This window comes from Ostrea edulis, chromosome 9, assembly GCF_947568905.1.
Source record: "Ostrea edulis chromosome 9, xbOstEdul1.1, whole genome shotgun sequence".
Taxonomy (NCBI): domain Eukaryota; kingdom Metazoa; phylum Mollusca; class Bivalvia; order Ostreida; family Ostreidae; genus Ostrea; species Ostrea edulis.
In genome coordinates this window covers 63648983-63662650 of record NC_079172.1, presented here as the reverse complement: position 1 = coordinate 63662650, position 13668 = coordinate 63648983, and the positions used below count along the sequence as shown (strand labels likewise).

General features: G+C 35.8%; 1 protein-coding gene across 12 annotated transcripts in view; it reads left to right on the top strand.

The window, feature by feature from the left end:
- Positions 1 to 13668, top strand: part of LOC125657861 (rho guanine nucleotide exchange factor 7-like) — a 39486-nt gene that overhangs the window by 11305 nt on the left and 14513 nt on the right. For all 12 annotated transcript variants that reach the window (XM_056149878.1, XM_056149880.1, XM_056149879.1 and 9 more), the window contains 10 exons: positions 708 to 802; positions 2905 to 3000; positions 6131 to 6253; positions 6701 to 6836; positions 7051 to 7110; positions 7833 to 7913; positions 8908 to 9057; positions 9951 to 10026; positions 12313 to 12446; positions 13498 to 13569. In XM_056149878.1, the coding sequence (XP_056005853.1) occupies positions 708 to 802; positions 2905 to 3000; positions 6131 to 6253; positions 6701 to 6836; positions 7051 to 7110; positions 7833 to 7913; positions 8908 to 9057; positions 9951 to 10026; positions 12313 to 12446; positions 13498 to 13569 (1023 nt within the window). The remainder of the gene's footprint in view (positions 1 to 707; positions 803 to 2904; positions 3001 to 6130; positions 6254 to 6700; positions 6837 to 7050; positions 7111 to 7832; positions 7914 to 8907; positions 9058 to 9950; positions 10027 to 12312; positions 12447 to 13497; positions 13570 to 13668) is intronic.

Below are 13668 nucleotides of genomic sequence, written 5' to 3'. Positions count from 1 at the left end.
TATAATGGGCATTTATCCCTTTACCAAAATTGTGAAATTCATGATCTAAGGGTGCATTACCAGGGTGGAGCTAGAGTGGTCAGTATATACTACATGTATGTATTGAAAATGTATTAGAAAATCTTCTTTACTGCTGGACATCAAGCAGACAAACTGTGGGATTGTAATGAGCAATGTGAAATTTACTACCCCCGGGTTCAGGGTTCAGGTCCCAAGGTGTGGCTTATTATAGATAATGAAATGTGCATGAGTTATACCAACATATCTAACATCTAATACAAAGTATGAATATGAAGAAGTACAAAGCATACTGGTAACAAAATGATTTCTGAAGAGTAAAAATGTACATATTCAGGTGACCATTAAGGCCCATGGGCCTCTTGTTTAAATAACTGTTGAAGTTAATATTTTCTAAGCAATAGTTACTGCTGTATGGAGTGTTGCAAATATCACCTATGAAAGATATTGGTATGAGTGTTCAGACCTAATGTATTGAAAAAGTCTGCATATGATGACATTTTTTTAGTTTACTTGAATGCTGAACTTGTTAGAAGGCCACCTTCACTATCATGTCAATTTAGCTCTCGGACAGAAGTTGACAGTATAATAAGTTACCGATGTATGTGGAAATCTGATTCCTGATGAAGGACAAGACATTGGTACCAAGCAATGTTACAGAGACTGATCGTATTTGTCTTTGGTTTCAGGTTTTACAGAATGTCATAGAAACCGAGAAAACACATGTCCAGGAACTGACAACTGTGTTACAGACTTATATACAGCCAATACACAACTCCTCCATGTAAGTGTTATATACAGCCAATACACAACTCCTCCATGTAAGTATTATATACAGCCAATACACAACTCCTCCATGTAAGTATTATATATACAGACAATATACAACTCCTCCATGTAAGTATTATATATACAGACAATACACAACTCCTACATGTAAGTGTTATATACAGACAATACACAACTCCTCCATGTAAGTGTTATATACAGCCAATACACAACTCCTAAATGTAAGTGTTATATACAGCCAATACACAACTCCTACATGTAAGTGTTATATACAGCCAATACACAACTCCTCCATGTAAGTGTTATATACAGCCAATACACAACTCCTCCATGTAAGTGTTATATACAGCCAATACACAATTCCTCCATGTAAGTATTATATATACAGCCAATACACAACTCCTCCATGTAAGTATTATATATACAGACAATACACAACTCCTCTATGTAAGTGTTATATACAGACAATACACAACTCCTACATGTAAGTGTTATATACAGCCAATACACAACTCCTACATGTAAGTGTTATATACAGACAATACACAACTCCTCCATGTAAGTATTATATATACAGACAATACAGACAATACACAACTCCTCCATGTAAGTGTTATATACAGACAATACACAACTCCTCCATGTAAGTGTTATATACAGCCAATACACAACTCCTACATGTAAGTGTTATATACAGACAATACACAACTCCTCCATGTAAGTGTTATATACAGACAATACACAACTCCTCTATGTACTAAGTGTTATATATAGACAATACACAACTCCTCTATGTACTAAGTGTTATATACAGACAATACACAACTCCTCTATGTACTAAGTGTTATATATAGACAATACACAACTCCTACATGTAAATGTTGTATACAGACAATACACAACTCCTCTATGTACTAAGTGTTATATATAGACAATACACAACTCCTACATGTAAATGTTGTATACAGACAATACACAACTCCTCTATGTACTAAGTGTTATATATAGACAATACACAACTCCTACATGTAAGTGTTATATACAGACAATACACAACTCCTCTATGTACTAAGTGTTATATATAGACAATACACAACTCCTACATGTAAATGTTGTATACAGACAATACACAACTCCTCTATGTACTAAGTGTTATATATAGACAATACACAACTCCTACATGTAAATGTTGTATACAGACAATACACAACTCCTCTATGTACTAAGTGTTATATATAGACAATACACAACTCCTACATGTAAATGTTGTATACAGACAATACACAGCATGTCTGTATATATTTTCACAATACCAATACACAACTTGTCTAGAAATATTAGATAAAATATTATAGCAAAATTGAAAGTTGTTTGACTAGTTTTCATTTAATTAGACTCTCTTGTAATTCCACTTTCTTTTTCTTTTGATACAATCCTTGAAAGATGTCACCAGCCTTAGGTGAAGTGCCACAAATGTTTAGTGATGTGCGGTGTTCAGGGTTTTAGAGATATCACAAATGTTTAGTGATGCGCGGTGTTCAGGGTTTTAGAGATATCACAAATGTTTAGTGATGCGCGGTGTTCAGGGTTTTAGAGATATCACCAGCCTTAGGTGAAGTGCCACAAATGTTTAGTGATGTGCGGTGTTCAGGGTTTTAGCGATGTCACAAATGTTTAGTGATGCGCGACGTTCAGGGTTTTAGAGATGTCACAAATGTTTAGTGATGCGCGGTGTTCAGGGTTTTAGCAGTGAGAGTTCTTTATCATGAAAATATATACCATGACATTGTCATAGCACCTCCATTTTAAAGTTGTTATTTGAAAGACCCTTTTTTTCTAATGCTGAGTGTTTTGCGAAGGAACATTCACTACCAGTCCTATGTTAAACATCTTCGGTTTCCGCAATGCCAGGATCGAGAATCTAACTCGGGCCTACTGGTTGTAAGGCAAACACACTAACCAGTAGGCTATTGTGATTGATCAGCTTAAATACTGGTCAGTCAAAGTACTGGACTTTGTGGTTACTAGTGTCTGAACTTTGACCTCTGCTTGATTGTGATCGAAAGTCTTGCTATTTTTGCATTTCTTCATTTATAGATTGACTGCCACTGAATATTCACAGCTGATCGGTAACCTGGAGGAGATCTTAGCATTCCAAAACACTTTCCTCTCAGCCATTGAAGAGTGTATGAAGTAAGTGTATTAATTAGATAAGGCCATTAAAAAAATAATTATCTGGTTCTCAGGCCAGATTTTCCAATGTTTAATGAGAGAGGGAGGCATCCTCCCCCATTTTTATGGTGATTAGAATAAGAATAATTAATTTTTTTATGGCCTAACTTTTCTTCTACTGAGGACACAGCATTACTTTTGCAAGTTTTTCGGCATTTTTTTTTTTTTATAAAAACACAACGATGGAGATACTGGTGCAGTATTTTGTAGTCAGGTGGCACCAAGAATTATGAGGAAATGCGTTTTTATGTTGTATTTAAAGAATGGCCGACACATTGTAACAATCAGTTTGTCCAGTCTATCTGTTGGGATGGAGTCACATTGCAGCAATGCACCTCTGCTGGTTGAAACGCCAGAAATCTTAATTTAAAACACATGCTGCTGTTGTGCATATACAGATGCAGTTTGTTTTCATCTGCATGTCTGGGGAAATTTCATTCAAGCGGGTATGGTGACCTAACAAAACAGGAAGGGATGTTAATGAAGTCCAGAAAATGCATACAGTGTTTGTGTAGTACGTACTCCCCTCCAGAACAAACAATTTGTCTGATAGAGAGCTGTTAAACTAAGCTGTTACTGATACAAACTTCCCTCTTGGAGCAGGTGCCCTTTTGTAGATTGATACAATAATCATCCAGCTTGGCAAACTCCTTATAGCATTATATTAGAAATGTTTTGTGTGATAATCATAAAAGTGTGTCACAAATAGCATTATATTAGAAATGTTTTGTGTGATATTCATAAAAGTGTGTCACGAATAGCATTATATTAGAAATGCTTTGTGTGATATTCATAAAAGTGTGTCACAAATAGCATTATATTAGAAAAGCTTTGTGTGATATTCATAAAAGTGTGTCACGAATAGCATTATATTAGAAATGTTTTGTGTGATATTCATAAAAGTGTGTCATGAGTTAGTATGCAGAACTAGCCCTCCAAGTTAGATGTAGATCTATGTTTTACGTTGTGAATTTGTTTATGATGATTTCCTGTGCGTTGTGTTTGCGTGGGGTACACTAGTAGAAATGGTCAACAAATGGAAGATCAGATACACTCACATTACAGTTCAAGACAAATGCTACACAAAATTTATGGGCGTCGCCATATTTTCATCCTGTGCCTGTCCACCATTACAGTGCTGACGATGCAGTATGCTGCTCTATGCTAGTGTATTGTCATGCTCAATGTTTCTGATGTTTGTAAACGATTTCATGAAATTTCTTAACGTAATAAAGCTAGTAAGTAAATGTTGGCAATTAAGTAAATCATGTTAAGAGGAGCCTTTAATTTGCTGACAGCAATTTTTTTTTATTGGAAAAGGATGGGGGGATAATTCATAGAAACCTCTCATTCAAAGGAGCTGCTGAATTAAATAATTACACTTCACAGAAAAAAATGCACATATGTTGAAATTAAAAGCATGATTTTAGTACATAATATTTACAATTTCCGAGAACAGAAAAAACATGGACAAAAGTAAATGTGCACGCATTGTAATCTGGCCTAAAATACTGACTATAAATGGAGTTTATTTATTGAAATAGGTTTTGCTGTTGAAATTTTGAATATAACTATGCTTTTAAGTCATGCATACTTCCTGTGCTTGTGAGTAGATGGGGTTGGGGTTAGGTTTATATGCAATTACCTGTTTTGCATATTTGGTTGCTTTAACCCTTACAGAATAACATATACTTGCAGTATACATAAAGTATATCTTTTACTATACTTGAAGTATACTTCAAGTATTTTGATTTTATATGCAAATTAGTTTGCCAAGTATACTTTATACAAGTATATAGATGAAGTATACTCCAGTTATACTTTGCTTATACTTCATGTATACTCACAAGCATACATTTTTCACATGTACTTGAAGTATACTTCAAGTATTTTGATTTTATATGCAAATTAGTTTGCCAAGTATACTTTACACAAGTATATAGATGAAGTATACTCCAGTTATACTTGATTTATATACTTAAAGTATACTTCTTGCCTTATACTTCAGATATACTTGACTTATACTTTGCTTGCCTCTTCTGAAGTATACTTGACTAACACTTCAAATGTACAGGGATTCTGCTAGTTTACATGAACATTACCAACCATGTGTTCTGCAAAAACATCAACAACTGCATTTGGAGTAGTCGGGTCTGCATTTTGGGTAGTCGGGTCTGCATTTTGGGTAGTTGGGTCTACATTTGGAGTAGTAGGGTCTACATTTGGAGTAGTCGGGTCTGCATTTTGGGTAGTTGGGTCTACATTTGGAGTAGTCGGGTCTACATTTGGAGTAGTCGGGTCTGCATTTGGAGTAGTCGGATCTACATTTGGAGTAGTCGGATCTACATTTGGAGTAGTCGGGTCTACATTTGGAGTAGTCGGGTCTACATTTGGAGTAGTCGGGTCTACATTTGGAGTAGTTGGGTCTACATTTGGAGTAGTCGGGTCTGCATTTGGAGTAGTCGGGTCTGCATTTGGAGTAGTCGGGTCTGCATTTGGGAAAGAGCAGTAACTCTTACAAAACATCCCAAAATCATTGTCTATACATTATATGAATATTTAAGATTCATTTAAAATAATACATGCGGAGATGTACTCCATTGGGCTCATGGCAAGTGACCGCCCAAAAGGGGATGCTTACTCCTCCTAGACATCTGATCCCACCTCTGGTGTTCTCAGGGGTCAGTGTTTGCCCTACTCTCAATTATGCATTCTCTGTAGGAGTTAGGAGATTGATCACCGTTCGTTGTTGGTATTGTCACATATGGCATCAGTACGTTTGTGAATTGTGATTTTTATATATATTCAAGTTTCCCAACCATCAATATGTGAATGTAAGATAGAGCTAATGTAAAAGTGTAATTTTCAATGTTTGTCTCTCTGAAGTGACAAAATAGCAATAGAGGAATTTAAATTGGCATCAGTAAATTTATGTCGCCTAGCATGCAGTTGTATTAGTCTAAGATATATTTGTAACTTGAATCTGAATGTGGTTTTATCGATTGAACTTTGTGAACTTTTAGTAACTTGTGAACTTTTAGTAACATGAATCTGAATGTTGTTTTAACGATTGAACTTTGTGAACTTTTAGACAGACACCTCACCATAGAAGAGTGGGAGGGGTGTTTCTGAAGTATGCCCCCCGCATGAAGGAACTCTATATGTCCTATTCGGCCAATCACCCTAAAGGCGCTGCCATTCTACAAAACAAAAGGTAAGGAGCAAGCTTTGTTTGACATACACCTTTAACTTGGGGTCATTGAAATAAATTTGAATTTAATCTGATTGAAAATCAAACTATATAGTGTAAAAGTCCTTTTGAAAAGGTAAAATCATCTGAATTTTTAGTGTAATCATAGATTCGGGAGCCTTGGCCATAACGTTTGAATGGTGTGTGATAGGGCTTTCAGATTTTACATCTGTATTCCTTTTGACAAGACCTTTCTTTTGTTTGCAAAGTTTTGACCCCATAACCTTGATCTAGGGATTTGACCTACTTTTGAAAACCTTTAACCTGGTCCATAAATTTTGAATGGTTGGTTATATAGATTTCATGTATTCCATGTGACAAGACCTTTCTTTAGCCTACCATGCTTTGATTTACTTTTCTGTCATGTGGGGGGGCATCAATGTTTCAGAAACGCATTTTGTTTTCTTTCAGAGATGATTTAAATAAATTTATGGAATCCATTGGTGCTACTAAAGGAACGATGACCTTAACTACAAATCTGTATAAACCCTTTACCCGGTTAGATAAATATCCCAGCCTTCTGAAGGAGCTGGAGAGACATATCGAGGTAAACACCCGTAGTATACCACACTCCTCCCAAATATTACACACTCCTTAGAAATGCCTGCATGTCGTAAAGAAGAAAGGCTAATGTTTAAAAAAATGTTTTTGAACTAATAATGTTTTGACATCTTATGCTGTAAATAATTTCATCTCCCCCACTGTTTGAGATCTCTAGAGTGTGTTTTACCTGTTATAATGAAGATACGTTGTCTTTATAGGAAAGTCATATAGATCGAGGGGACACCCAGCGAGCGATATCTGTGTACAGAGAAATAGCAGTAAGTAGGGGCAATATCTGTGTGTAGTGATATCTGTATATAATGATATCTGTATATAGTGATATCTATGTACAGTTATATCTGTGTACAGTGATATCTGTGTAGTGATATTTGTGTGCAGAGATATCTGTGTATAGTGATATCTGTACAGTGATATCTGTGTATAGTGATATCTGTGTACAGTGATGTCTGTGTATAGTGATGTCTGTATAGTGATATGTGTACAGTGATATCTCTGTACAGTGATATCTGTGTACAGTGATGTCTGTGTACAGTGATTTCTGTGTATAGTGATTTCTGTGTATAGTGATGTCTGTATAGTGATATGTGTACAGTGATATCTGTGTACAGTGATATCTGTGTAAAGTTATATATGTAAAGTGATATCTGTGTACAGTGATATCTGTGTACAATGATATATATACAGTGATATCTGTGTACAGTGATATCTGTGTATAGTGATATCTATGTGCAGTGATATCTGTGTACAGTGATATCTGTGTACAGAGAAATGACTCTAAGTAGAGGGTGATATCTGTGTGTAGTGATATCTGTGTGTAGTGATATATGTGTTTTACAGTTTCAGTCTTGAAACTTTTTGATCACCCTTTCTACATGCATATAATATTATATGCTTTCCTTTTGTATAAATATTAGTACTGTTCTTTGATTTCATATTTAAGATGGTAATAATCTACATGTTATTTTTGTGTCATTTACAGAATGCGTGCATGGAAATCAGAAAATGTAAGGAGATGGAGTATGAGATACTGACGAGTTCCATAAAGGGCTGGGCAGGGGAAGTAAGTACATTGATACGAGTTCTATAAAGGGCCGGGCAGAGGAAGTAAGTACATCAATACTGATGAGTTCTTTAAAGGGCTGGGCAGGGAAAGTAAGTACATTGATACGAGTTCTATAAAGGGCTGGGGCCTGGGAAGTAAGTACATTGATACTGACGAGTTCTATAAAGGGCTGGGCAGAGGAAGTAAGTACATCAATACTGATCGAGTTCTACAACGGGCTTGACTGGGGAAGTAAGTGCAATGATACTGATGAGTTCTTTAAAGGGCTGGGCCTGGGAAGTAAGTACATTGATAATGCCAAGTTCTATAAAGGGCTGGGCCTGGGAAGTAAGTACATTGATACTGCCATGTTCTATAAAGGGCTGGGCAGGGGAAGTAAGTACGTGTACATTAAACGAGTTGAAAGTTGTTTTTATGTACCCTGAAATGGAACACTGAGGGCTTGTTCATTTTGATCTATCTATTAATATGTCTTCTTTTTTTTGGCTTGTTTTTCTGTCAGAAATTTACTCAAGACTGAGACTTTTTTATTTGCTAAACTGAAAGGGTCATATCAAAACTACATAAAAGGCAAGGTCATATATATAATCCACAGACTGTTCTGGATTTCTCAAAAGAACTTAAGTCAAAACTTACACATAAGTCTGAGATTTTACTCCAAGTATTACTACTCAAGTAAAGGGAAACTCAAATATAAGAGATTTTTGTGTGAAATCAAATGTCTCAGTCACAGGCATAATGTTTGACATACATTTTCATTATTTTATGAAATAATTGATATACTAAGAAATGTCAGTACTTTATAGAAATGTCAATACTCAGTACTAGAAGAGTGTTATGTTTACATAGGTGTGTCACTCTCTGAAAGCTATTCTTTTGTGAGACAACTTTAAAAACTAATACACTCCAATACACTTATTCTCAAATGTGAAAAATTTTCTGCAAATTCTTTGTATTAAATAGATTTTTAACTCAAGTTGTCTTTTTTAAGGAGATAGCCAAGTTAGGGGAAGTAATCAGACTTTCCCAGGTCCAGATGACGTCTCTAAGCGGAGACAAACACGACAGGATATTTGTGCTGTTCCCGAGTCTGCTGGTGATGTTGTCAATGAGTCCGAGGCTGAGCGGTTATCAGTATGAGGTGAGGACTAATTCTATACTCGCGTAGGACAGGAAATGTTTTCAATTTGTGCAAGACAAGTCCCTGAATTAAACAGACATTAGCTGTGAAAGTGATGGCAACCATTTTTTCTCTAAAAATCTCTCGATGGCATCGGAATATAATTATAATATTGATGACTAATAAAAACATTTATTTTGTAGAAAAACAAGAGAAACCTAATAAAACTATGTTAGATGACCGCTTTTAGTGTAAAGAAATATATAAGACAATAATTATTTAATCACCAAAATCACACATTAATGTGCCTGTTATGAAGTTAAGGTGTTTGAAATAATTAGATACTGGTGTTATTACTGAAATATATGATATAGAGCAATTTTCATGGAATTAAATTTTTGGTGACAAAATGACAGCTAAATCAATGCTTGTTTGAATGAACTAAAGTTATTTTTATCATGCTTATGTATAATTGCCAACAATCAGGAAGAATAGTTCTTTTATTCTCTTCATTTCGACAATTGTATTCTCCTTATAGAAATTATTCCTAAGTATTCATATGATATTCTCGCAAATGAAATCAATATTGATTGTAATATCCTGCAATCAGGAAGAATAATTTATTCATTCTCTTCATTTTAACAATTGTATTCTCAATAGAAATCATTATTAAGTATACATATACATATGTAAAATGTTAACAATCAAATGTGCAACTTTACACCTCAGTTTATTTGATCTTTCATGGATGTTAATTTTAAAAAATCAGTTTCATGAGCAAAATATGTAGGCAACTTTGTTTTTGTGAAAACAATGGCAAATATTTTTGGGAAAGTTTTAATTTTACTACAGCGTTATCAAAAGAGTCTCGTTTATTGCAGTCGATAACTACGGCCTACTTTTTTCACTTTCAGGGCAAGTTACCACTGAGTGGGATGACTGTAAGCATAATAGATGATGAGGATTTGGAGTACAGCTTTGAAATATCAGGTACAAGTGTGAGAAATACACAATAGAATATCATGTGAGAAATACTCAAATCAATAAAATGTCAGGTACAAGTTTGAGAAATACTCACATCAATAAAATGTCTTGTACGAGTGTGGAAATGCTCAAATCAATAAAATATCATGTGAGAAATACTCATAGTAATAAAATATCATATGAGAAAAACTTAAATTCAATGAAATTTCATGTGGGAAATACTCAATTTAATGAAATGCTAATGACAAATTAATTGGTCCATTATTACGTTTGGGGATAATCTTCTGACTGAAACATGTTCATAGCAAATGTGGTTAGGGCTATTCCAGAAATAAATACATGGGGGGGTCGGGAGGCACCTTTTGTATATACCAAGCACCCATAAAAAAAAATAAAAAATTACCCCATGACCCATCAAATTAATAAACTCATTTTACAATGACCCATCTAATAAAAAAAAAAACTAACCAGACCCACCACAAAAATATTTTTAAAAATGAAAACGGTACAAATCTCGCGAGGTTTTCGGGACAAACATTCTAGTCAATGACGCGGTAATGCCTGTGCGACATTGTATCACAGTAGTTCTGAAGAAACGATGTCACATCAACAAGCAAAGGCATCTATGGCGGGAATGTTGGAAAGATTGGGAGTCCAAACGATGCTATTATCATGAAATGGGTATGGATATGTTTTTCCACGAATCGTTCGTCTTCTAATGGAGCCCGCGCCCGAAGGCCTCTATATCACCATCACACCGACTGATAAATATAACGCATCGGTACCCTCGTATAAATCAACTAAGGTTTGCCTATTTTTATTAGAAAACGGAATACCTATTGGTTTCAAAATATTCCCAAAATCGATGCACTGTAAACTGTAATAATCTACAGAACAGAGTTCGCCGCCATCACGTCCAAAGGGACCCTATTAAACGCGCCTCTAATTTGAAGAGTGCCGTAATGGAAAGTTATGCGCTGCAAAGAGCGACAACTCGAATAGTTCTATGTTACTTTCGATTTCGAAAGCAGAATTTCGAAAGCACGTTTTCAATTTTCCCTCCGATGTTTTGTAACCAACACGACAAGAGCGACAATAAAAATATTCTGAAAACTCAACACCCACGTAGCACAAAATAAAACAATAGAAACTACCCACTACCCATAATAAATATTTTATTAACAATCCCACCACGGACCAATTAAAATATGAAAAAATACGACCACCCACACAAAAAAATATCATTTGCCACCCGACCCCCCCATTTGATCATTTCTGGAACAGCCCTTATAGAGGATTCAGGGTTAGGCCATATCAAATCAATTCTCTGGTTCTCAGACACTGCCGTCCCCCCAAAAAATCAGCCACTGACACGAGTTTATTGCCGCCCCGGAAAAAAATCACCGCCGCCCGTATTTGATCTGTCAAAATAAAATTTGTGTTTTGGTGCCAAAATCGTAAAGCGCCTTGCTGAATAAGACGTGGTGCTTAGTTGATGTAAACAATATGGCGACAGAAACAGTTCTTGTCAGCATTGAGATTATTTTTAACTCAAAACAGATTGTTCCATGGACAATTAGACCGGTAGACTCATCCTTGACAGTTGATACGCTTTGCAAGAAACTTCTGGGCGGTGAATTTAAAGGAAGTGAAACCGTGAAGGAACAAATTGATGAAAGCAAGGCCGAGTTGAAGTACGACGTTTTCGAAGGTCGAAATAAAATGGCTGACAGCGATAAGCTTTTTTCAACAGTGAAAATTTTCGAAGTGGTTGAACTTTTTGGGAGATATTTAAAAGTGAAAGTGTCTGAAAAAAAGACTGATTTGCCCTCGTCAGATGAACCTTTGACACAGAAAAAGTCGGCATTTGCCGTCTTGCTGGAGGCCCGAGAAAAACTTAAACTACCTCAAAGACCAAATGAAAATAATAAAAGGTGTTGAATACCATTTGTAAAACTCAACTTTCTTCACAACACAAAAAAAAACCACGGACAAAAAATCCCTACCCGTTTGTGACATGGAAATAAACTGAAAAACTAAACCCCCTACCTACCTACCCATTTTTTGAAAAACAATTGTCTGAGAACCAGAGAATCGATTTGATGTGGCCTTATACAAGAATGTATTGTATTAGGAAGTAAAATGTGTTTTTTTAACTAATATGTTGGGGTTTTTTTAAGTAAGGAAACATATTGATTATGATACAAGGAAAGTGTTTTGACTGTCCTTCAGTGCATTTGACTGACCATCAGGGTATATTGTAAGAGTTTCACTGTATCTCCTCACCTGCAGGTCCCATGATAGAGAAAATTATTGTGACGTGTGGGAGTCAGACGGACGCCTCAGGGTGGGTCGAAGCCCTGGGCAAGGACCAGGCTCAGGTTACAGTGATGAATGGACCAAGCAGTAAATCTCAGAATGTCCAGGTATGTAGGTCAATGACCTGATAGTAAATCTCAGAATGTCCAGGTATGTAGGTCACTGACCTGATAGTAAATCTCAGAATGTCCAGGTATGTAGGTCACTGACCTGATAGTAAATCTCAGAATGTCCAGGTATGTAGGTCACTGACCTGATAGTAAATCTTAGAATGTCCAGGTATGTAGGTCACTGACCTGATAGTAAATCTCAGAATGTCCAGGTATGTAGGTCAATGACCCAATAGTAAATCTCAGAATGTCCAGGTATGTAGGTCAATGACCCAATAGTAAATCTCAGAATGTCCAGGTATGAAGGTCAATGACCCGATAGTAAATCTCAGAATGTCCAGGTATGAAGGTCAATGACCTAATAGTAAATCTCAGAATGTCCAGGTATGAAGGTCAATGACCTGATAGTAAATCTCAGAATGTCCAGGTATGAAGGTCATTGACCTAATAGTAAATCTCAGAATGTCCAGGTATGAAGGTCAATGACCTAATAATAAATCTCAGAATGTCCAGGTATTTGGGTCAGTTAATTAGTAGTAAATCTGAATATAGCTAGGTATATGAACATAAGTCTATGACTGACAGTAAATCTGAGAATATGCCGATATGTAGGTCAGTGACTGAACAGTAAATCTGAGAATATGCCAATATGTAGGTCAGTGACTGGACAGTAAATCTGAGAATATGCCGATATGTAGGTCAGTGACTGGACAGTAAATCTGAGAATGTCCATTTACCTGTATATTGAGGTTATTGACTCGGCAGTTAATAACAGTCTCCAAGACTATGTCAAATGTAATATTTTCTACTTCGTATATAAATACATGTATTTTGTCTTAAGTAGCAGTCCACGCAAGAATCATGCAGAATGAAAAATAAGTGGCACAGCTATAAATTTAAAATCTCTTGAAAAATGTTAAAGAGAAAAGGGATTAGGTATACCAATTCTAAATAGGTATACCGATTTTCTCTATAAGATTTCACGATATGCCAAATTTATTGTTGGTCATGTATAGCCCTGAGGTACATGTAAATAATCTACTTTCAGGATACTCGTGTACCGCCCAATTCTAATATACCCGACATAGATATGGCCAAGCAGATAACGACTTATGGAGAGGTAGGAAGTGTTTTATCATGTTCCCTGTAAACTGCCTGTACAAACCTGAACTCTGATTCTTCATGGTATGATTCACACAAATGAAATGATGAAACAAAG